This window comes from Pteronotus mesoamericanus, unplaced genomic scaffold (genome assembly GCF_021234165.1).
Source record: "Pteronotus mesoamericanus isolate MK-2021 breed Mesoamerican mustached bat unplaced genomic scaffold, CSHL_Meso_final scaffold_54, whole genome shotgun sequence".
Lineage (NCBI taxonomy): Eukaryota > Metazoa > Chordata > Mammalia > Chiroptera > Mormoopidae > Pteronotus > Pteronotus mesoamericanus.
In genome coordinates, this window is record NW_026555321.1 from 41,654,460 (window position 1) to 41,678,545 (window position 24,086).

Below are 24,086 nucleotides of genomic sequence, written 5' to 3' on the forward strand. Positions count from 1 at the left end.
TTTTCCATGTATCAGGGGATATCTTTATAGCTCTTGGGTGGCAATTGCATTCTGATAAAGTTAGGAGGTACTTTTTTTATTGTTTTGTTTTTGTTTGGTTGTTTAGTTTTTAACCAATTACTGACAAAATTAAGTTCAGGTAATCATGTATATGTAAGCCACAAAGTCATGATCTAAATATTGAATATACAATGAATTTTGAAACTCTAACTTTTAAAAAAGCTTTAATAATCATTGTTATTTGACTACTCTATATATTTTGCAAAATACATTGACATTTTAAAATTCCAGTTTGAGTTTCAATTAAGAATTTTTAAAGGTGTAGTTTATATTCATTTTACCAATATTACTAATTTCTGTTTCTTAAGTATATTTAGCAACATAGGTAAAATGACTTAATTCTTAACTTCTAAAAGCTTGTCATCCTTAAATGAATTTATGTTTTCTGTTATTATTTTGCTCGTTTATTCTCTGTCTGGCATGTATACTTTTTATTCAAGTCCATCACCCTTTTGATTTGAGCATGCATATATTAATATTAGTGTTAACTCAAGCTGGGAACATTCTATTCCTTCAGTTTAAGAGAATCCTTTTATACATACTGAACCATCTTTATATTATTTAGAGCTGTCACATTACTGCTTAATTTTTTTGCCAGTTCCAATAGATGTATATAAAAATAATTGAGGACAACTCCTTGATTTAAGACTGAATAAGATATTTTGGATACCTTAAGGTATTCCTTGCTGTAATTATTTTTCCCTTGCTGGTGTGTTTGTCTCTGAGGTGTTGATAAATTGGGTAGTGTGAGATGACTAATTGAATGTCTTTAAAGAAATTGAGGCCCTGGTTGGGTAGCTCAGTTGGTTAGAGTATCATCCCAATATGCCAAGGCTGTGGGTTTGATCCCCAGTCAGGGGACACCCAGGAATCAATCAACAAGCGCATCAGTAAGTGGAACAACAAATTGATGTTTTCTTCCTTCCTCTCTCTGTAAAAGTAATAAGTAAATAAATTTAAAGAAACAGTAGTAAATATCTGGATATGCACACAAGTTTCATTACACTAGATTAAGTTACAAAGTAGAATCTGGAATAAGGTGAATCTGTTCTGAGTCACTTGTGATAACGTAACAAACCAGTTATCAAATACTCCAATTTACCAAAGTCCATAAATACTGAGTTGTTAGATATGATTTTAACTAAAATTACTCTTTAAATGGTAGTAAGACAACCAAGTACAGATGTAAGAGAATATTTCAAAAATGTCTGGAGATAATAAGATTAAAATTTCTTCAGTAAACCCCATTTCTGAAATTAAATCTAACATAGTTGCTAAAAATACAGGATTGTACTGTAAATTTTTAAATACCTTATCTAATAAGCATAATTTAATACATTTTAGCAGGCATAGAAAAGCACTGTCTAATACAAATATTGTGAGGGCCATGTACGTAATTTTTTTTTCTCTTATACCATTTTCAGACACCTTAGTGACCTCAGTGTCTTTAAGGCTTATAACATGGCTTTATTATCGCCAGCTTTCTCTAAATTTCTGCAGGAAATTCACATGAGACCCACATACATAACTTAAGTTTTTTTGGTCACTACACTTAAATACGAAAAGAAACAGGTAAAATCTTAACAATTTATTTTAATAATATAGTTAATTTAACCCACTATATCCAAAATATTGTTTTAACATGCATCAATATTAAAAGATTATAAATGAAGTATTTCACGTTCTATTTTCTTAGTAAGTCTATATTTATTTTACATTTACAGCACATCTCACTTTTTAAGGCCTCAGTAGTCCCATGTAAATTAATGGCTACTATCTTGAACAACACAGGTATAGAAAATCAAAATCCATAGGAAACTCATATGTATAAATAAAACACATTTTAAGTATCGTGGTTCTCTGTTATGTTTCTGTATTTGTATTTTTCTTTATTCCTCAACCCTATTTAGTATTATGATACACTCCCCTCCCCCGCTCCTTTCGGATTATCGGTGACATCTTTTATATTTTGGCAAAGTGAGTTCCCAAGGGCTGGAATTCAAGTAATGGCATATTAAAAGTGTCATGATCCATATCTTTTACATATATTATCTGAAAGACATTTCTCTCATGTGTTTCCGGAAATGCCTTTGTGCAAGTCATATATATATATATATATTTGTTTTTCATATTAATCTTGCATTTTATCTAAACTGGCATAGCAAACATTTTAATGTAGGGTCCTGATATTAAAATCAGAGTACATAAAAGGGTAATTTTTGGTTTAGTGACTGATAGTGGGTGGTCCTGCATTAATAAATGCCATATAAAGTCCTGTGATGTTAGTTTGAAATTTGGTTTCAGATAAGTTTTATAAAGTCCTTTAGTTGGGTTAAAATTTGTTTCCAAATGAGTTTTCGTATTGAATAGGGATGTTTGTATAGTTTGAGTTCTAAAAATGTTATAGCTTAGATAGGATTTATGTAAAACAACTTTTTCTATTGTACTAATCACTATTCAAGTGAGGACTTCTGTCTTGGAATGTTTGGCTCCAACTGGCAAAAACTATTGATTAGCCCTTTTTAAATTTCAAATTTCTCTTGCAGTTAGTCTTTTTTTTCTTTTTCTTTTTGGGGCTATATTGTGTCTCTAGGTATTAATGCATTGGTCTATAAAACATGAGTTTTGTCAACATTTCTTCTCATGTTCTTACTCTGATAGTGACTGTTGAATGGAGGCTCTGCAGACATGTAATGAGATAAAAAAACAATGATAAATTTGAGTATGAAAGTGGAGAAGGCTGTCAATAAGCATGTCAAGAGAGGCTGACGCGTGATCAGAGTAGGAGACGGCTGCCTCTCAAGCAAAGTTGAGATGGAGGAGAAGAGAAAAAAGGCTTTTACAGAGTGGTACCAACTCTCTTTGACCTGACATTGTCCTCTTTGATAGGTTTTGGTGCTTTCAACACTTTCTAGATAGTCATCATGTTGGAGTATATTTTTTAACAGTTAACTTTGTAAGTGTATTTGGTAGTTATTAAAGATAAAAATATGTAATTGAAGGATGTTATCCACATTTAGAAATTAACTCTTTGAATCAAAGTGTAAAGACTATTATAGTAAAAGGGCTAAAACTGTTATTAAACTACAGTTAGATTTTAATTCTCTGCACCCATTACAAAACAAACAAACAAAAAACAAATTCTCTTTGACCTGGGGAAAACTATTTACCAAGCTCTTATTTTAAAATATGCAGACATTAATTTTAATCATTTGGACAGAGATAAACAATATAGTGTTTCGATTGTATATGAACTGCAGATTAAGTGACTCAAAAGGAAAGACTGTGAAATGAAAGTGTAAAAATTAAAATACTGCATCATTTTCTTTAAAATTTTAAGGCATTATTTTATGGTATTCTTAAAATACCTTTCATCTTACTAAGATGAGTAGTTTTGAAGAGGGACTGTTAGAGAACAGTCATTTGAAAATTTAGTAAGAACAAATGTAAAGTTTTGAAATTAAGGTTTTTTATTAAGTTCTCATGGAGAAAGGTGTATTTTAAAAGTGTTACAAACTTTTTAAAGCAATATATTTCTATGGTTTCCTTGAGCACTTTGGATAGAAACTACACCTTTAAAAACTAACCATTCAGGGTATAAATTAATGATTATGTAACTACAATTTTCACTCATTTCACTTTATTTCACTCCAAAATATGACTACTCTTATTAGTCAAATATATTAAAATTTTATTAATCTCCTTCAGAGTTACCTGTTGAAACATTTCAGTTTTTCTAACTTTGCTGTTGGTTTTCAAAAACAGCAACAAACTATATCCTTAAAGGTGTTTCTTTCTTTATTAGAGCACTTGCTTTCAAAGAGTGGCGGGGACTGCACTTTTATTCATCAATTCATAGAATGCCAGAGTGAGTACAGAGTATTTTTCACATCGATTTTAATGAAGTCAGGCTATTATTGAAAAATGAGAGGAAAATAAAGATCTCAGTATGTTTGTTGTAGCAGTGCGCAAAGGACCGTCTTCAGACAGCACTGAACTTTTTCTTACTGTTTATGTTTCTCTCTTTTGAAAAAAATATTTCTGTTGCATTCACCCTCACAGATGGAGGTGAACATTTCGTATTGCCCACAAAAAAAGAGGAAGTTTCAAGCTTATTAATTAAAAATCATTATTGAGCAGGGAATAAAAGAGAATGTCAAGAACCTAAACTTGAGATAGTAATAACCTTAACCTGTTTCACTTAAGATTTGAATTTTGAGGTTCTTAAATAAATTTCTTAAATGAAGTACAAAACAATGATTTAGTTTGGGCACTCAGATGTAAAGATGACCTTTAGAGTAGCAGGAGCTTTCTAGTGAAGCAGTAGCAACAGATTGTCCTGTAGGCTGACATCAACGGCCTCCTCTTGGGAAGGTATACAAGGCTATCTTTAATACTGTGTTTTAAAAAATAATATTTTCCCTGGACAGGTGGCTCGGTTAGTTGGAGCATTGTCCTGTACACCAAAAGGTTGCGGGTTTCATTCCTGGCCAGGGCACACACTTAGGTTTCCGATTCTGTCTTCAGTTGGGGAACATAATAGGAGGCAACCAATGACATTTCTCTCTCTCTCTCTCTCTCTCTCTCTCTCTCTCTCTCTCCCCCTCTCTCCCCCTCCCCCTCCCCCTCCCCCTCCCCCTCCCTCCCTCCCTCTCCCTCTTCCTTCCCCCCAACCCCCCATCTCCTCCCCTCTCTCCTTTCCCTCCCTCCTTCTCTCTCTCCCACTGTCCCTGCTTCTCTCTCTAAAAGCAGTAAACATATCCTCAGGTGAGGACTTAAAGAAACAATAATAATATTTTAAAGATAGATAGGTTGGTTTTTGAGTTGATTTAGATCTCTGCTGAATTCTGAACAGAGTATTGTGAATTCCCTCTTCCTTGAAAATTATGTGGCTGTTTAAATTTGTAACAGTCACAAGGTTGAGACATTCTCTTGATCTTGTTAGTGACAATTAAAGGTTACTATGTGTAGTAAAGTTCATTGAAGATACCTAGTTTTTCCTATCAGACAAACTCTGTCAGACAGTTTTCTTTTCTCCCTTTTTTAAAAAATGAGTGGTTTTCAAAGTTTTTATGCTCATGAACTCATTTTGTGGTTGTGCTCACATGTGCTGTGCTTCCCACCCCCCCAAAATCAGAGCACTTGAGGGCTGTAAGACTTACATGCCTGGTAATTACAGGAGATACAAACTCAAGAGATCAAATGTTACACTCCTTAGAAATGCTTTAAGCGATTTCTTCAGTAGTTTTTAAAAGAGCTTCTGTTTTTGTCCATTTTAGAGACTATAATATTGAATGTAACTTTAATGTTACTTTGAGGCAAATTATTTAATAAATATGACATTTCTTTGTCCTTTAAATTTGTTTTGAAAAAGTGTTTCTCATAAAGCAAAAATAAATGTATCTTTTTATCTTTTTATTACTAAATCACACTTTTGCAAGAAATTGGAACAGTAATTTGGGACAAAATAATTGTTACCCATGAAATCAACTAAAAGCAATATATAAAATATAAAATATAAATCTTTAGGAGAAGGATTTTATATTTAGTTTTATTATGTGTAACCATGTTTTAATATTATTTTTGTTTTGAACTTTTGGGATTTATATTTTGAGCCCCCAAAAATAAGAACCAAGAAATATCAAAGGAATGTTTTACTCAGTTACAATTTGTAAAAATTGTTTAAAATATTATAAAATGTGTAAAATACTTAGCTGTAGTTAATGCAGAACAAAGTTTGTTTTAAGGAAAAAGGTGTTCGAAGACTTTTACTGAGTCATTAGTTTCAGGGAGAAAATAGACCAAATAAATATTCAGAGTTAGAACAGAAATCACTTAAATTACAGCAATCCCCTCAGTGGGGATATTAGCCAATAAAACATTTGCAGGGACTATGTAATGGCTTGGGAAAATGCTAAATGTGATACATTGGAGTTGGGGTGAGGGATAAGAATACAGAATCCTGTACTTGTGGTAAAAGTGTGAACCAAAAAAGAGAAGAAATAAAAAAGTATTTCTAGACATTTGAATCCATTTGATCCCTAAGTGCAAGTTATGAAAGTTGGACTATAAGCTCAGGAAGCTAGGGATATAGCCCATTATATAAATCTGTTTGGTTCCTGAGTTTTAGTAATAAGAGTCTGGTTAATGAGGATATCCATTTTATATCAAAAATTTCCATATCTGTTTAGCTCCTTAAATTTGGATAGCTAGAGTTGGTCTAGTTTGATTTTTTTGTCACAAAGGAAATTTTCGGGGTTTTTTTTATGACAAGCTACCATTGTAGAAATTGTTGTATTTAATAAGTATGTCAAGCAAGGTAATTTCAGCAAAAATCTTCCTCAAGTGACCTGAAACGATTTTGGATTATTGTTTGACGAGTGCAAGCTTTTTTACTATTACTTTTTTTTTGATAAGCATCTTAAACTTATCTATAATCATGAACATGAAGTATATATTCTGTGAACAGTGACCCTTCGTATTCTTGTTTCCAGTTTTTTATAAACAGAATATTAAATACATAGCTTTCACTATTTATTGTGCTTGTGTAATATATGTTCACTTTGTGTTTAAAAAATTAGAAAGTGAATAGTTAACTTCCATAGTATTCTGCATGTCTATTTTTAATTTATTGAGAGATGTTTTTCAGTTTATATGTATGAATCCATAAGAGATGATTTGGTGGTTGGTTCTCTAAATTATTTCGTGATTTTGAGGAAATTAAATGTGTTGGATCACATTTCATTTTGCTTTCTTTTTATGGTAAAACACAGTGTTTCTTTTCATTCCTTTTTAGGAGAAAAGCTTTTAATCCCATCAAAGAGATTTGATTTGAACAGATTTAAATATAACCTTTTGTGTAATTCCAGACCTGTGAAGTAAATTTTCTGTATGAAAATACACCATATAAAATATACAATTAACCAGTAACTTTAGTAAAACTTGCTAAAAAGCCCTAGCAGTATTTCCTTCTTCAGAGTTTCAGGCATGAAGTTTAGTTTAAGAACTCTATATTCCATGTTCCTTGCAAATTTTAGTTACTCAGGGTTTACTGTGAAACTTAATGTGTTGATTGTGTTCTGCTAAAGATGCTTTCTCAGTTAAATTGTGTATCTCTAATTTTATACATATATCTTGAACTCTATCACTTGATTAATTTGTACGCTGAGTGAAAAGATAAAGGGTAGCCCTGGCTGGTATGGCTCAGTGGATTGAGCACTGGCCTGTGAACCCAAAGATTGCCTGTTTGACTCCCGGTTGGGGCACATGCCTGTGTTGTAGGCCAGGTCCCCCAGTTGGGGGTGTGCAAGAGGCAGTCAATTGATGTATGTCTCACACATTCTCTGTTTCTCTACCTCTCTCTTCCCTCCCTTCCCCTCTCTCTAAAAGTAAATAATAAAATCTTTAAAAAAAAAAAAAAAGATAAAGGGTAAAGTGTGGAGAATCTAAGGGCATGGAGACATACCGTCACTTCATGGGCATAGAGTGAAAAACAGCCTTCTCCGGACTGTTGCCTGCCCCTTTGATTTCTCTTCTGCTGTCTATGTAGGAGAGGGTAGAGGCATCATTACAATATACCACAGAAACTTTCTTCTGAGATCTGCTTTGTAGAGATAAATTATGCCCTCCCCCAAGGGCATCTCCCTTTTAGTGGTAGAGTTAAAAAGTGCCCTGAAATAATGATGTCTTTGAATTCTTAATCTGTGCTTATTAGGAGACTTAATATCTTTTAACTATTATTATTATTTCTAGTTCTCTTAATATTTCATGTCTTAATAGTTTTTTCCTGATTAAAAAAGTTCTCTCCTTGCCTCCCACCCCATTTTGAAACCACAGCCACTATCTGTGTATACTTCTCTCATTCCCTTCTCCCTTCTTTTAGGGCTTTGCTCTCACATAGAAATTGCCTTATTTGGAGTAATGAATGCATTGAATCAGTTTTGCTCTTGTGATTGTTTACTTTTCATTACTCTATGAGAGCATACTCTTTGAACAATCTCTGGATTATTCTGATTACATATTCTATTTGAATCAGATTTAAATTTTTTAAAATTTTTTAAACTTTTATTTCCCTAAGTCAAAGCAGTTTATTTATGATAAAGCATAGGAAACACTTGGTGTAGTTCCCTCCCTGCTTATAGTAGTTTATATCCTCATTATAAGAAAACTCCTCTGAGTTTAAACTAGATATTACTAATTTTCTGTTTCTTTGTTCTTAGAGTAGTTGTCCAATCTAGGGTATATTGGTAGGATTTTGCTTTTTGTTTATTTGTATGAATCATTTCCCCAGTCAGCTAGCTTTCCAACATTTCTACCAGATTTTCTCCCAATATAACTATACAGAAGACAGTGTTAAAATTCATGGCAACAGTGTTTTGGTACGTAAATTATTCCTTTTTAAAGAAAAGATGTTTCTATACTCTTAAAATTGGTCCATTTCATTTAGTTTTCAATCCTTGACTTCCAAATTTTTTTGTCTCATTTATTCTTTTTTATTCTTAGGTTTTAGGACAAGTATCTTCTGGAATTGTTTTTATAAAAATGGAGGCTATCACCCTGGCCAGTGTGGCTCAGTTGGTTGGAGTGTCATCCTGTAACCAAAAGGTTACAAGTTCATTCCTGATCAGGGCACTTACCTAGGTTATGGGTTCGATCCCTGTTGCAGGCACATATAGGAGGCAACCAACTGATGTTTCTCTCTCACATCTATGTTTCTCTCTCTCCTTTCCTCTCTCCCTTCTTCTCTCTCTAAAAGCAAGGAAAAAATGTCCTCAGGTGAGGATAAAAATAAGTAAATAAACATAATTTTTTTAAAAATGTAGGCTATCTTCTACAGCAAGAATTGCTTTTACTTTTATTTTGCTGCAGAAACAAATGACTTTGTAAAAATCTTTATTATTAAAATTAGCAAACTCACAGGACCTCTCCTATGAGGTTCTAAAAGTACATCTGTTTCTACTTTGTGAACTGCTACTCTCTGAAGGGGAATAAATTGTTGGTTTGATGTTGAATGCTGATTGTTTATATTTACTTTGACTATATCTTGATGTTAATTCTGATGTCAGTTTGTTGGCTGTATTTCTGTTCGATAACGTTTTAGGCGACTTCAGCTCATTTTAGTTTATGATATTTAGAATAAGATCATAGGATTTTGGTGTGAATTCTAATTTGCTCCCTCACTGGTAGTATGACACTGGGCAATATGATCTCTTTAAACCTCAATTTCCTTATTTATAAAATGGCATGGGAATACCTACCTCATAGGACTAGTGTGGGAATTAAATGAAATAATATTTACTAGACACTGAAGTAATTCCTGCCACATGTGTTAACTGGTACATGTAAAACTTACTCATGGGGGTGGGAAGCAGCGAAAAATATTTTAGTGGAAACTTTCCTGTTGAAGTAACTTGTTTTCCTCCTTTTTATTCCCAGTCACCAGATAGTGAAAGCTGATTGATGCAACTTTATTGTTCCTGTTAGAGTAATATGTTTTTGACAATCTACAGATTAACTTTTTAACTAGCATGCATGCCATTTTAAAAATTTGATCTCAAGCACATTATTTTGATGCCCTACTCATAACATTATTTTTTGGATAAAACCTAACTTTCAGATTTAGAAGTATTTTCCAGGTTGGCACTTATAACAGCAGATTTTATAGTTCTTTTATATTCATCTCTTCTTCTCTCTGTCAGTATACAATCCCCTAGGCAACTGATATCAATGTCTGAGAGCCAGTACTATTTATTTTCTGCTCTCTGGTTGTAGCTGTCATGTGAAGAAAGTGGCTCTTTAGCTTTAAGAACTTAATCCAATCGAGGCTCACCAGTGCTCCATTAGAGCCTCTGAGTACATTGTTTGCACTGTTTCTGATTTTTATTTTGTGTGCATAGTAGTGTAGTTAGTGCATAACTTATTTTTATCAACCAGGAAATAAATTTGGTTTTGTTTAATTCAGACTTTGATAAGAATTGATAGATTTTGCAACTCCATCATGTTTTCTGACTAAACAAAGTGCTTAGGTGATGGTTCTCAAATGTTTTCAAATTTACTATACTCATCAGTTCTACTCCTTGGTAGGTTCCCTACAGAAATGCCTACACATATTATCAGGTACACATTTAAGAATTTTCACAGCCTCTTTATTCACAATAGTTCATAACAATCCGAAAGACCTTCAGTAGTCAAATGGATAAATACACTAAGGTATATTGGATGAAAGAAGCCTGATACAACAGAATATATACTATAGTATTCCATTTATATAAAGTTTAAAACCGCTAAAATTATAGTGTGTTATTTAGTCATGCATATTTAGGTAGTATGATCATAAAAAAGGCAAGAAATAAAATACCATAAAAGTCAGGATTGGAAAGGGGAATGTGGAAGGCTCTGTGGGGGAGGGTGGTTAGGTTCTGTTTCTTGATTTGGGATATAACATACAGGCATTTGCTTTAAAAAGGTTTATTACCCTGTACTTTTGTGTATTATGCCTCTTTTCATGTATTTTTTTACATTGTGTTTTTATAATAGGAGAAAATAAATAATTCTTTCTACAATATCCCTCAAAATTACAATTTTCAAAAAGAAAGAAAAATCTTGTGTTTTATCTTTCACTTGTGCCAAGGTAAATAGCTCTTTCAGGACCTCCAGGTATCAGGTCTCAGATTTTTATTACTTCTAAAGAACTAAGCTTTCCACCCCAAACTTATGAACCAGTTTGGAACCAGTGATTAGAAACTTCTAAGAACAATATTTTTTCTTCTTTAATTATGGGCCACTAATATTTCACCAGATTTGATAATAAATATAACCTTAAATAATTTAAATAGTACACTTACCTGTGTGGCTCAGTGCATTGGGCACCATCCCACAAAACAAAGGGTTGCTGGTTCAATTCCTAGTCATCATGTGCCTGAGTTGCAAATTTGGTGCCCAGTTGGGGCATGTAAGAGACGCAGCTGATCAATATTTCTATCTCATGTTCATGTTTCTCTCCCTCTTTCTCCATCTCTTCCCCTCTCTCTAAAAATAAATAAATAAATCTTTAGAAAAATAATAATTTCAATAGTGATAAGTAGCAGCAGGTAGTTATTATTTAGTACTTATATGCTAAAACTATTCAAAAATTTTTATATGTATTTGATCCTTAGTTTTAGAATGAGGAAAACATTCAAATAAGTTTTCCAACTTTGGATGCTTTAAAAATAGATGCTCAATTCACTCATTTACCAAATATTTATTAAGTATCTACTGTGTATATATCAGGCATTATTTTAAGCGTTGTGGCTATAGAAATGAACAAGAAAAAGAAAGCTTTGGCTTCATGGAGCTTACATTTTCTTGAAGAGGCAAAAACTAATTAATATGTTAGGTAATGATGAGTTCACTGAAGAAAAATAAAAGAATATAATGCAATGGGAGCAACAAAGGAAGTATGTAGGATTTGAACAGAGAAAGTACAAAATTGAGGGAGTTGTATATGTATCTGGGGAAAGAGCCTGTGAGATAAAAACTTAGCCAAGTAGAGTGGGATTTGGCCACCTGCTGCCAAATACAGGCATAAACCAAAGGTTGGTGGGGAAGGAAAAAGGTCCTTATTAAAATCTTGTCCAATTTGGTGGAGTAGGAAACTCCAGACACCAGGCCAGTTTCTTCCACAAAACACAGAAAGAACTCAACGACCCCCAGAACCAGCAACACTGTCCAGAAACCCCACTCCATTTTTATCTGTCCTTCTGGAGCTGAAGGCTGCTACACAGGTAGCTCTCTGGCTTCAGATTCTCTCCCTGAAGTACATGCTTATGGGACCAGTGTTGTCACTGCGATGCTGCAGCTTCCCATGTTGGGCCCTAGGGCCACTGCAGACTATGCCACCAGTTGTGCAGGAGCTAGTCTGCCGGGGCCCAGAGCTCTAGACTGCTCACCCACCTGGGGCCTGCAAGCACTCTGGCCTGCGCATCCACGTGCTGATCTCAGAGGCAGAGAAGGGCATAGTCTGGAACATTGTGCAGCATAGAGCTGTGGTGTCCCACAGGCCACTGCCAAGGCACGTGTCCCTGGGTCACGGCCTAGAGCACAGGACTCAACTTTGTTGTGAGCCAGTCCCCTGACTGGGTAAGGGAGAAGCAGCCAAAGGGGCGGAGTCTCCACTTGCCTCCATTTAAAAGTTTGGGTGCCAAAGTTCATGTGGTTGCAGAAGCATCCAACTTCCCCTCCAATTCAGGCTAAGCTGGCGGGTCTGCACCTCCCGCTATCCTCTGAAGAGGGCTTTCTGTTTCTTCCATCATACTCGGGAGCCTGCACAGTATCTCTGCACAGACCAAGTGTCGCTGTGCTAGCTCAGCTACCAGGGCAATGCTATGCTGGCATGCTAGTTTTGTTTACCCCTTACCCGGAGTGGGCACGTATGGAAATCTATCGTGCGCCTCCTTCTCTGGGGAGCTGATTCTCACAGGCTGCCTCCAGCATTCCTCTCCACTCACCAGATCCCCCTGTATCAAAACCATGTGAAAACCCAAAGTGGATCTGATATTTGAGTTTTAGAGCAATAAAAATGATTTTAAAAAATATTAAAGGGCCAGATAGTAAATGTTTTAGGCTTTGTAGGTTATAAAGTCTCTGTTGGGACTGCTAAACTCTGCCATTGTCATTGAAGGCAACCTTGGTCAATCTGTAAATGAGTGGACCTGGCTGTGTTCTATAAAACTATTTACCAAACAAGCAGCAGGCTAGATTTGGCCTTGAGGGGCTATAGTTGACTGACCTCTGAGCTAGATCACATAGACCTTATAGGGCATGGTAGGGATTTAAGATTATATTCTGAAGATTAATCTCCCCTCCTGGCAGAGTGGCTCAGTTGGTTGGAGTGTTGTCCCATACACCAAAAGTTTGAGGGTTCAGCCTCCAGCTGGGGTGCATATGGGATGCAACCGATCAACATTTCTCTCTCTCAAATCAATAAACATATCCTTGGGTGAGGATTTAAAAAAAAATTCTGTTATATTCTGAAGATTATATTACTCTTCTTAAGGGTGAGAAGGTTTTAAACAATAGATTACTCCAGATGTGATATATGTTTATAATTTTTCAAACAAGATGATACTTAGATCTTCAACATACTAGAAAAAAATTTAGAATGGCTTTTAAAGTTCATGTTTATGTTTTTTTATTACTTGTTATATTTTTGGAAGTTGTATTTTGTGTTAGAATTTTATTAGGAATTAAATTGTTACTAGAATACCTCTCTGCTTTCACTAGACTCTAAATTTCTAGATTTATCACATTTCTCTTGATAATCTATGAGAAATACCTAGTATTGTACCTAGTGCATAGTAAATATTTGAAGACACCTTAGAAGTTCATAGTATGTTAGGAAGAGCAGACAAAAACAGTTGCAATAGCATAATGGAGATGTGAATGGAAAGAGAAGAGGAGAGAGAAGTGTATCAGATAGTTGATGTCATTTAAAAATAATTTTTATTGTTGTTGACAGAGATCTTGAAGACTAACATGTATTTAGATCACAATCAGAAGAAAGGAAAACCAATGAAAGGCTGAGATGGAAGGAATGAGCAAGCACATAAAAGAAGTAGGAATAGGTGGTATCCTAGAGGTCAAAGGAAAAGAGTTTTAAAAGGGAGGCAGTCAATTTTTGATTAAATATGGACCCATTCATAGTAAAAGATTATAAAAGATGTAAGATCACAAAGACAAAGAAAATGGGAATGGAGACTACAACAGGTAATAGATGTCAACAAAGTTTTAGAAGATGTAAGTAAAGCAGATAATTGAGTGGTAAGAGATTTGGGTTTCATTCTTTCTTTTTTAAGGGCCTACAAGTGGGGAGGAGGTTAAGGAACCCCAAAAAAGGAAGTTAAAACTGTGGCTGATGTATCAGAGGTACTTCGTACTCGTTAGGCCTGGAGTGCAAGATGATACATATTTCTATCCCTGGTCCATGCAGACAGACAAGTGGCTCCTTCCTTCCACGTACAGACTGAAGTTTATCTCTCTGAAGTCTGAAATGGAGAGTCTGTAAACATGGCTGAGAGTGGTATATGAGCATCTTACTGAAAAGAAAAAAGTGGGACAATTAAATGAAAGCCTGTATATTGAATCAGAGTGCTGGTCATCAGGTTTACACTCCCCGAAAAGGAGGTTAGGGGAGTCTACTCTATGTACTTGATCAGACCAAGACAAAACACTGATACTGACAGTTGAAGGTCTCTCCATAACAAACTGCCACCCAGCAGGTAACAAACCCTGCTCATGCACATAGAACTTTGTCAGCTTTTTATTGCCTCACCCTAAATATGATGAGATGGCCAAGATCACTACTGTGAGGAAATTTTCTGCTGAAAAAGATAGAGATTAAAACAAATAAAGGGAAACAAATTGTGACTGAGGAAGAAACAAACAAAAAAACAGGAAGCAGAATAAAACTTTTGAAAAATGTTTAACTAATTTCTTCAGAAAGATAAGATAGTTCATGGATGAAACCAGAAAAAGATGCTGTTTTTTAAAAGAAACGGAGTACAAGGAGAATTCTTGAAAACTAAAAATATGACACCAGATGTATTTTGAAAGTTAAATCTGTAGAAGGGTTAGAAGAGAAAGCAGAAATAATACATAAAATAGTTTAAAAGACAAGGTTTTTGTTTGTTTTAAGAAAAAAAGGGGGGAAATTTTAAGAAAATTAGAGAATTAACCCTGGAGATCTAACATCTGAATAATATTTCCAGAGTGTGGTAAAGGAGAGAGAAGGGAAAGAGAGAGAAAAGAGAAAGATTTATTAATGAAAGAGAATTCCTCAGAATTGGAGCTCTGAGCTTCTAAACTGAAAGGATGCACTGAATGCTCAACACAATGTATTTTAAAAAATCACACACAAAGCCAGACACAAAAAGTTACATAGTGTATAATTTTATTTATGAAATATCCAGAATAGGAATTCATAGAGACAGAAAGCATATGAGTGACGGCTAGAGCTCTGGAGGGCGGATGGGAAATACATCTCAATGAATATATCGTTTTCCTTTTGGGATGATAAAAATGTTTTAGAACTAGATGGAAGTGGTGGTTGCATAAAATTGCCATTGTACTAAATGCCATTGAATTACCCACTTTAAAAGATTATTATATGTTATTATACGTGTTTTATCTCAGTTAAAAAAAAACCAACATATACTGAGGTTAATGAAATTTAAGAACACCAGGCATAAAAAGATTCTGAAAACAGCCAAGAGAAACAAAGGATTTCATGTTATATTACTCATAATAAACCACTCTATAATATAGCAGTAAAGAAACCCTGGAATTGTAATGGCTTAATTGAATAAACATTTATTTTTCACTCATGTTACATGTCTATGGTGAAGAAGAACACTCTGCTCCAAATTGTTACTCAGGGATTTAGGCTAATGTATGCTTTATCATTTTATGATGTTGTCATCTCAACATGTAGTTTCTTGATTTGGGGAAGAGAAAAGTATAGAAAACTCTACTCTCAAATGCTTTAGCCTTGGTTAGAACCACTTACATGGACCTTCCTCAGTGCTAGGGATTTGGAACATGCAGTCCTCCCAGATGCCCAGAAGAAACAAGCAAACCAGGCATTACTAAGCACAAAAAGTCTCTACTATGCATACTGGTTGAACTCACCAGTATTAAACTCACCTAGTTTGAACCTAGAAGACAGTGAAACAAAACTTTCGAAATTCTGAAGGAAAATTATTTCCTGTAGAAATTTTGTATGTGGTCAAACTATCCGTCAATTGTGAGGTAGAAAATAACATTTTCAGAGGAACAAAATAACAAAGAATTTACCTTCTACCTACCTTTTTCAGGAAATTATCCGAGGACATACTAAACTAAAACAAGAGAATAAAGCTAGAAGAGGAAGATTTGGAATCTGAGAGCAGGGTATTTTGCATAGGATTCAGCTCAGACTGGAGCAGGAAGATTAAAGGGGTGGAGGAACAAGGAACTACAGTGTGATAGATGGCCTGCTATGTTTGACAATGTCGAAAGTTTTATGGTTCTGTAAGAACATAGGCTGTGTTTGAGATAGATATATAAAAAACTAGCAAAATAAAACAAGGAATTATAAGCTCCAAAAATACTAAATGGTTATATAATAAGAGAAATATAGCCATAGAATATTATGTGACAGATACAGATAATAGTAATAATACAAGGTGGGACAAAGGTAGGTTTACAGTTGTTTGTGAGGAAAATAATACAATAATTAATAAATAACAATACAAGAATAAACTGTTTTGTATGTTCATACATGTAAACCTACATTTGCCCCACCCTGTATAAATACTGATTACAGATGGACAAAGTGTAACTCTTACAAGGATGATAGTAGGATATAAGAAAGCTTAATCATCTATAAGATATTGTCAAGAAATAATGTCTAAAATGGAAAAATAGATCACAATATAAGTGGGGACCCAAAAAATCTGGAATTTATTTATTAAAAAATTGTGTCTTTATTTTCACATGTTTAAATTTCAGTCACCTTCAAAGTACTCTCCATTTGATGTAATACACCTATCTCAAGGCTTTTTCCATTGCTCAAAACAATTTAACCTCGTTCATAGGCAAAATTTTTCCCAGAGAGGACCTTTTTCATCCAGGGAGACAAAAAATGCCTCTCGGGATGAGATCAGGTGAATAGGGAGGGTGGGGCATGAGGGTCATGCTGTTTGGGGTCAAAACCTGCTGAACACTCAACACAGCGTGGGCAGGTGCGCTTTTAAATCACCGATCATGAAATGGGCAAACACATTGAAAGAATCTTCAAAAATAATTCACTGAAGCCAAACACCCTCTCACAACAACAGCAGCTAGTACACTGATACAGATGGATTCCTAGAACACTCATCTAGTGGAAGAAGCCTGTACTACAAAGGGCCCACACTCCAGAAGATAATTCCAGTTTTTGGGAGGTCCCCCCTCATAAATTATTTAGAAATATAAATGTAAACACCAGAACAAATGGCTAAAAGTTAGAGGTTTTTGTTTCTAGGAAGTGAATTTCAGGAATGGAGTGGTGTAGGACAGCTTACGTTATCCATCTTATAGGACTAATGCCTTATAAAATTATCTAAATCTATTACTTTGGCCTTTTTTTAAAGGAGTCCAGGGCAAACAGTGCCACATACTGCAAAGAGACTATATAAAATAAAATTTTGCAAGGGAGCCATGGGTTTTGTGAGATAGGAGGTTATAGTGATCTTGGAGCGGTTTTTATTGTTGAATTGTAGGCATAGTCCAAGTTGCAATGTGTTGAAGAGTGTAAGAATAGAGGAATTATATCACATACTGCAAAAGTATGAGTTAAAGGAAATCAGCTGACATACAAGTTTAAATAAGGGGATATACAGGATAGATATATTATCTTCCTCAGTGAAAAAAAGAATATAGAAATCTGCGAACTGGTGTGGCTCAGTTCGGTGTTATCTGCAGACTGACATGGTTTGATTCTGGGTCAGGGCACATACCTGGGTTGCAGGCCAGCTCCCCAGTTTGGGGCATGCAAGAGGCAACAGATCGCTGTTTCTCTCACACATCGCTGTTTTTCTCCTTTTTTTTTTTCTCCCTCCCTTCCCCTCTAAAAAGAAATAAAATCTTTTTTAAAAAAGAAAATATGACAAATAAATTATAAAGAAGTTACCTTACACATTTATAGAGAATTCCCCATAAAACAAAACAAAAAATGTTTATTTCTTTAATTAGCTGTTCTAAAATGATTTCACTTTACTGAAAAATGTTGTATAGATATCTCTGCTGAATTGTATGAATAAGGAAAAGTAAACTATTGATATATAGTAATTTGAATTACTTCTTTATTTAGATAAAATATCTTATAATTTCTTTATTTTAACTTAATATCCTTGATTTAGAGAGGGTTGCTTTGTTCTGACTTTTTAAAAAAAGTGTTAGGCTTTAAAATAAGGTGAAAACTAATAAAAATAAAAGGCAAATGTTCCCCTACCCCCAGATTTCTGTTTTAATCTGCTCTCTTATAGTTAGAGTTCTTTTCGTTTCCCCTCCGGGGTCTAGTTTTTGTTCAAGCCTAGTCATGGGAGTAATGTTATCATCTTTAAATTTGGTCATGGAATGTGTTACACTGCCCCGCTCAGGGAAATGCTACTCAGTTTGGACTTGGATAGTAACGTTTATTTTCTTTGGCAGAGAAGCTGATCGTCGAGGGGCATCTAAACAAAGTGGTTGAAGAAACAAAGCTTTCAAAAGGTTTGTTTTCTGTGGGATTTTTCTGTGGGTTTAACAACTCTTGGATAATGAAGGTTAGTGTACATTTTCAAGGTCATAGTATTTTAACAATCACTTTCTTTCTTAAAACTCACAAAATGACAGTCCTGTAATAGTATCATGTAATAATATAAAATAGTTGAAGTTCTGTTTTAAGAAGGATATCTTAATCAGAAAGTTTCTTTTTAAAGGGTGTGTGTGTGTGTGTGTGTTTAAATGCTTAGAACAGGTTTCTTTAGGTATTAGAGATTTGTCGTGTTCTCTCTCACTTCCAGCGTTATTTTCAGCTTTTATCTCAAGTTTTTATTCAAACAGAATGTAAATCTTACTAGGGAAAAAAACAGGTTAAAAATGTTTGCAGTAATATTTGGGGCACTATTGGACCTTTATCATTTCTTTTGATAATATTTTCTTCATTTTTGGCATCTCAACTTGATTTAAGCAAAAGTGAACGTGTAGAATCTTCTTACATTTTAAAATGAACAGTCCTATTAGTTTGCCTGAAGTAGTTTATTCTGCTAATTCTTTTCTGTTACAATTGTCAGGCTTAGAGAAGAAAAGTGAGTTTTAAAGCATCTTATTATCAAGTCACTTTTATGCATAGGGAAATAGGGCAAATTTGATGGGATATGCTTCTTCTTATTCTAGGACTTTTATCAGAACATGCCAGCATGAAATCTAAAGTTAGATTCTCATATTGGTTAATTAAAACAATGAGTGATAAAAGTTTGAAATGCTGAATGTCAGTATATTCTATTTAATGGAAATTTAATGGAAGTAATTTAATCTATTTGGCTTTTAAAAAATATTTAAAAGGATAGTGTTATTTCAAATATCTGGTGGCTTCCTTTCTGAATTTTGTGTATGGCAGATGCCATATTTGGGGAAAGAATGCATAGAATATGCATCACTAATATTGTTCTGGCAAACAGGCATTGAGTTTCAGAACAGCGAACTATTTTTAGAACATAGGCAATTTATTTCATCTTATTAAAGTGAGATGAGAACAAACTTTAAAATAGCTTTTACTTCACCACGTAAATACCTGTTCAGATTAGTTGGTTGAATAGCCAACACTTTGAAGTGCAAGTAGAGCCTTAGAGAAAAGAAAAATCAACACCTCTTTAATTAAAAGAAAAGTATCTTGATGCTTCTTTTTAATGCATTCTGATTTAGACACATTTGCTCAGAATTATGTGATGTCATTTTTTGAAAAGTTTTGAGCAATCTTAACTGATTTCCTTTTGAAACCTGGCTGTAAAATATGTATTGAAAGTTTTAAAGAGCATGCTTTTAGATCCAGCAATCCCACTTCTGAGTTTTTATCTTAAGGAAGAAATTGAACAAATATGCAAGGTTATTTGTTTCAGCGTTGTTTTAAAAGCAAAAATAGAAAAACATAAAGGTGTTTATTAAATAAATTATAGCAAGTAAGTCCATACAAGAGAATAGAATACACTCTTTAAGAATAATAATACAAATACAAGTGGTTTTTTTTAATTGACTTGAGAGAGAGATTTGTTCTTCCACTTATCTGTGCATTCATTGGTTGATTCTTGTATGTGCCCTCACTGGGGATTGAACCTGCCATGTTGGCTTATCAGGATACCGCTCTAACCAGCTGAGCTACCCGGCCAGGCCCAGATACAAGTTTTATATACCCAGAGATTTTTCTGTCAGCAAACAACATTTTACTAGTACTTCTCACAGTTAACATGCAGAGGTAATACCTGTAACAAACTAGATGGCTGAAATAAGTTATTTTGAAATATTTTATATCTGGCTGTAATATGTTTTCTTTTGGATCTGGCTCAGTTGTCTTATTTTTATTTTACTGGTGATGTTTTGAGGGGAATTTTCTTTTCTGCATTGAAAGTGTTAGTTGCTATAAATTACAAGATATCAGCTGTACAATCTTAGTGTTTTCTTCAGGTACTGTAATCATAGGTTGCAGATGCTTTCTACTTAAGTCCTTACTCAACTTGCAGTTATTGTACATTTACAATTGTTTTAGGGGTGAAAGTAATAAGAATATGAGTAGATGAGACAGCTAGAATCAGCTTCAAGTTCTATCATTAGCTATACACCATCAGGCAACTTACTTTAGCTCTTTAAACTTCAGTTTCCTCGTTTGTGAAATGAGAGTGACATTTAACTTGTAGGGTTTTGTGGGAATTTAATGAAATAATGCTTATAAAGCAGAAAACACCATTTTGGTGTTCACGTAAATGTTCATTCTCCTTTTTCTTCTTGATCTTTACTCTTGCTCTCTTTCCAAAACACTGGTTCTAGTCGTATACGAAGTGGTCTGTGGCCCTGCATGTTTGTTTTGCCCATCCATCATTTTGTCTACTCAAAGATACAGTGAAAATAGTCACCTTGTAGTAGACTTCCCAGTTTGGGAATAGTTTCGGTATTGATGTTGGTAGTTATTCTCCCATTTCCCTCTCTGTACTATTGGAATGTATCTTAATGATTAAATACTACAGAGAAAATAAACCAGAAATGTTTTTTATACCAGAGAACTGGGTGCTGCTACATAGCTGAATAATAGGGGTTTTGAAAAGAAATAAATACTTTATCAGTCATTTGTTGTGTCCTGCGCTTCATTCTTAAATAGATTTGGTTTGCCTCCATATAATGACTGTAATATCAGGACATAAATATGATGGACCATGTGTTGACTAGCTAAAACCTTGCTTTTTTACTTAACAGTAGATTTGTGCCTTCAGTCATCCTTTTTTCTTTTTCTTTTTCTTTTTTTTTCGAAGCACCAAATATGGACTGTGCACTGTTCTATGCAATGGTTGGAGGTGGGGTGGGGGCGGGGGGTGGGGTGGGCAGGGTGTGGTTATATAGCAGTTAACAAAACAGACAAAAATCCCTACGTTTGTGGAACTTTGATTCTAGTAAGACCTTAATGAAAGATTTGATCCAGCTTTTAAGGCAATTTTATCTTCCTGGCTAATACTCTAAATATAAAATAAAAATTTCTTCTAAGCCAGAGGATTACTTTTGAAATATATCCCCCTTGGTTTTACCTCAATTATCTTGATCAAAAAATTGCCAAGAATATAAAAATCAGAAGAATCATTTTCCTCTTTTCCTTTCTGCCCTCCTAGGGTGGTATATTAGATGTATTGGTCTTATTTGAGATTATAACTTTGTGTTCAAAACTAGGGCATTTGTAAATGTCTGATTATAGCACCCTATGAATGCACCAGGACAGATTGGGTGTCCGGGGGCTTCCATGGTCAGTGACTTTACTTCTAATCTAATTTCCTTGTCTCTTAGCATTTGACCTTTGACTAGAAATGGCAGTGAGAAAAACAGCGAAGGCTTTTTGTAATCCATTACCCATTTCACAAGTTAAGCCACAAATTCTAGGGGTGTTCTCATATGGAATAGCCATAACAAGTTATATTTTAATATTGTATGAGTATTTTGACTGATGATTTTAAATAGGTTTCTGGTTGCTTTCAGAATGGAAAATGTCTTGATTTAGTTGTTTATAAAACAGTATTCACTATAATTTTTCAAACAATTTAAGCTATGTGAAGTTGGAAAGTAAATGCCCACTGTGTCCCCATTTCCAGAGGTAACCATTGGTCTATCTGTTGCAGATCTTTCTACATTTGAATAAATATGTATAACAAAACTTCATAGATAAATGTATAGCTATATTCAGTCTAAACGGGGTCATACTATACTTACTGTTCTTTAACAGACTTTATTTTTACCTAATAGTACTCAATGTATTTTGAATATTTTCCATTTCATAATGAATACTGCTGTGAACATTTTTATAGATACTATATGTAGACCATTATTTCCTTGGAAAAAGTACTAGGAAATGGGTATGTACGTTTAAGTTTTCATACATATCACCACAAACAGTACAATCAAGTGTATAACATTATAAAAATAATCATATGCTTGGTGAATTTATAACTCACTAAGAAAATAAGATATATATACATACAAACACAGAATGATATGAAATAAAACATGATTAATTTCAAAAACATGACACAGAGAAGAAGCAGTAAAAGGTGCCGTGTGCTGGAGATACGAAGAGTTCCCTGGGGGTGGCGGGGGCTTAAGCTGTATCTTAGAGAATGAACAGGCCAAGTAGAGAGAATGGTCGTTAGGTTTAGGGAAATTCAACTTAGGCAAAGAATTGCAGGTCATAATTAGCTAACGTGCTCTGGCCTGGTAAAGAGGCTGGCTTGACTGAAACAGAGCTCATGGGGGAATTAATGCAGGGACCAGATTATATCTAGTTGTCCAATGTAGTTATTACAGAGAAATAATCACTTCTGTCCAAATGCATACCATAGTATACACAGATGTGCCTTTCAGGTGAGAATCTAGGGTCTAATTAATTGCCATTTATCTTTAATTAATTGTTGGAGTTACAGTTAGGATTTTTGAGAGAAAATCCTACAATGTCTTCATTGGATCAGGCAGCACACTACTTGCAAATACAAAACTTTTTTTAAGTTGTTTTTTTTATCCAGTGTGGTTCAGGTACAGTTATATTTTCTTTCAGTATAAAAGGTTGTTAATTTTATTGTTTTAAATATTATTTTTATAACAAATAATTATGATTTTATTTAAGTTTTGTTATAACTATTTCTAAGACAACCTAACTAGTGTTTTTATATAATAAAGCCATTTTGTCTCATCTTCATACAATGTCCACATTGTCCTGGGAATTTTGCTATATTTGTTGCAGTTCTCTGGATACTTTTGCAAAGCTTGCTTCATTTTTGCTTCCAGTTAGCCAGTGGACAGCCTTGAACAAAAGCCCCAGCCCTCTGCACAGCAGACATGATCCACATTATAATTTAATATGAGCTACGTGTGATAATCAGCATTCCATTTTGGACTAGAGTGGTAAAGAAGTAAGAGATTCAGTGACCTCAGTTAATTTTAAAAGTATTTTGCAGTAGATTTAGAGCAAGTGTAGCCTGAAGCTCTTATTGATAGATGCTATTTAATTATAATGAAATTCTACTTTCATTTTTTTCTTGGTAGAAAACCAGGCAAGAGCAAAGGATTCTGATTTATCAGATACTCTGAGTCCAAGTAAGGAAAAAAGCAGTGACGACACTACAGGTGAGCTGTAACCTGATGTTTACTAATCTGCACATGTTACTGTTACCAAGCAGTTTAGATATGCAGGTTAATGTGGGTGGAGATTTCAAAGTTTGTGTTTGAAGTAAAAGCAATGCTTCCATTTATTTAGTCATTCTTTTGAATCTTGGATATATTGATAAAACTATTCTAATAGCTGTATAAATTTCAACTATTCATATAGAATAGGAGTAGAAATTTCATTTTTTTATTTTGATAGTGAAAGCTTGCTGTTAGAGTCAATTATTATTTGTAATTATCTTTTTCTCCCCTGTAGATGCCCAAATGGATGAGCAAGACCTAAATGAACCACTTGCTAAAGTGTCCCTATTAAAAGGTACTTTTAACATTGTTTTTAAGATATTTTAAACCAGGGCATCAGTTTTATTCACCCTTTGCCACAAAATCAGTTCCATGTATAATGTGAAGTTTAAAGATTTAGTTAAAAGATTAAGTTAGGTTCTGGAATGTAGCAGAAACTAAAATTTAAAATGTTGATGTTGGTGCCAGTGTTTCAAACAAAAATACTTAAATTGCAAAATAATTTGTATCAGTCTAGGTTATGAAGGGCAAAACAGGAAGTGGTAGAATACAAAATG

The 24,086-nt window shown here is 34.2% G+C and overlaps 1 protein-coding gene across 22 annotated transcripts in view; it reads left to right on the forward strand.

Annotated features, from left to right (window-relative positions):
* Positions 1-24,086, forward strand: part of SLMAP (sarcolemma associated protein) — a 142,485-nt gene that overhangs the window by 91,479 nt on the left and 26,920 nt on the right. For 12 of the 22 annotated variants that reach the window (XM_054595705.1, XM_054595709.1, XM_054595715.1 and 9 more), the window contains 3 exons: positions 18,271-18,330; positions 23,389-23,469; positions 23,765-23,824. In XM_054595705.1, coding sequence (XP_054451680.1) covers positions 18,271-18,330; positions 23,389-23,469; positions 23,765-23,824 — 201 coding nt within the window. Of the gene's footprint in view, positions 1-3,865; positions 3,929-18,270; positions 18,331-23,388; positions 23,470-23,764; positions 23,825-24,086 lie in introns of all 22 variants that reach the window. The other 10 variants (XM_054595701.1, XM_054595713.1, XM_054595703.1 and 7 more) reach the window with 1 other exon arrangement.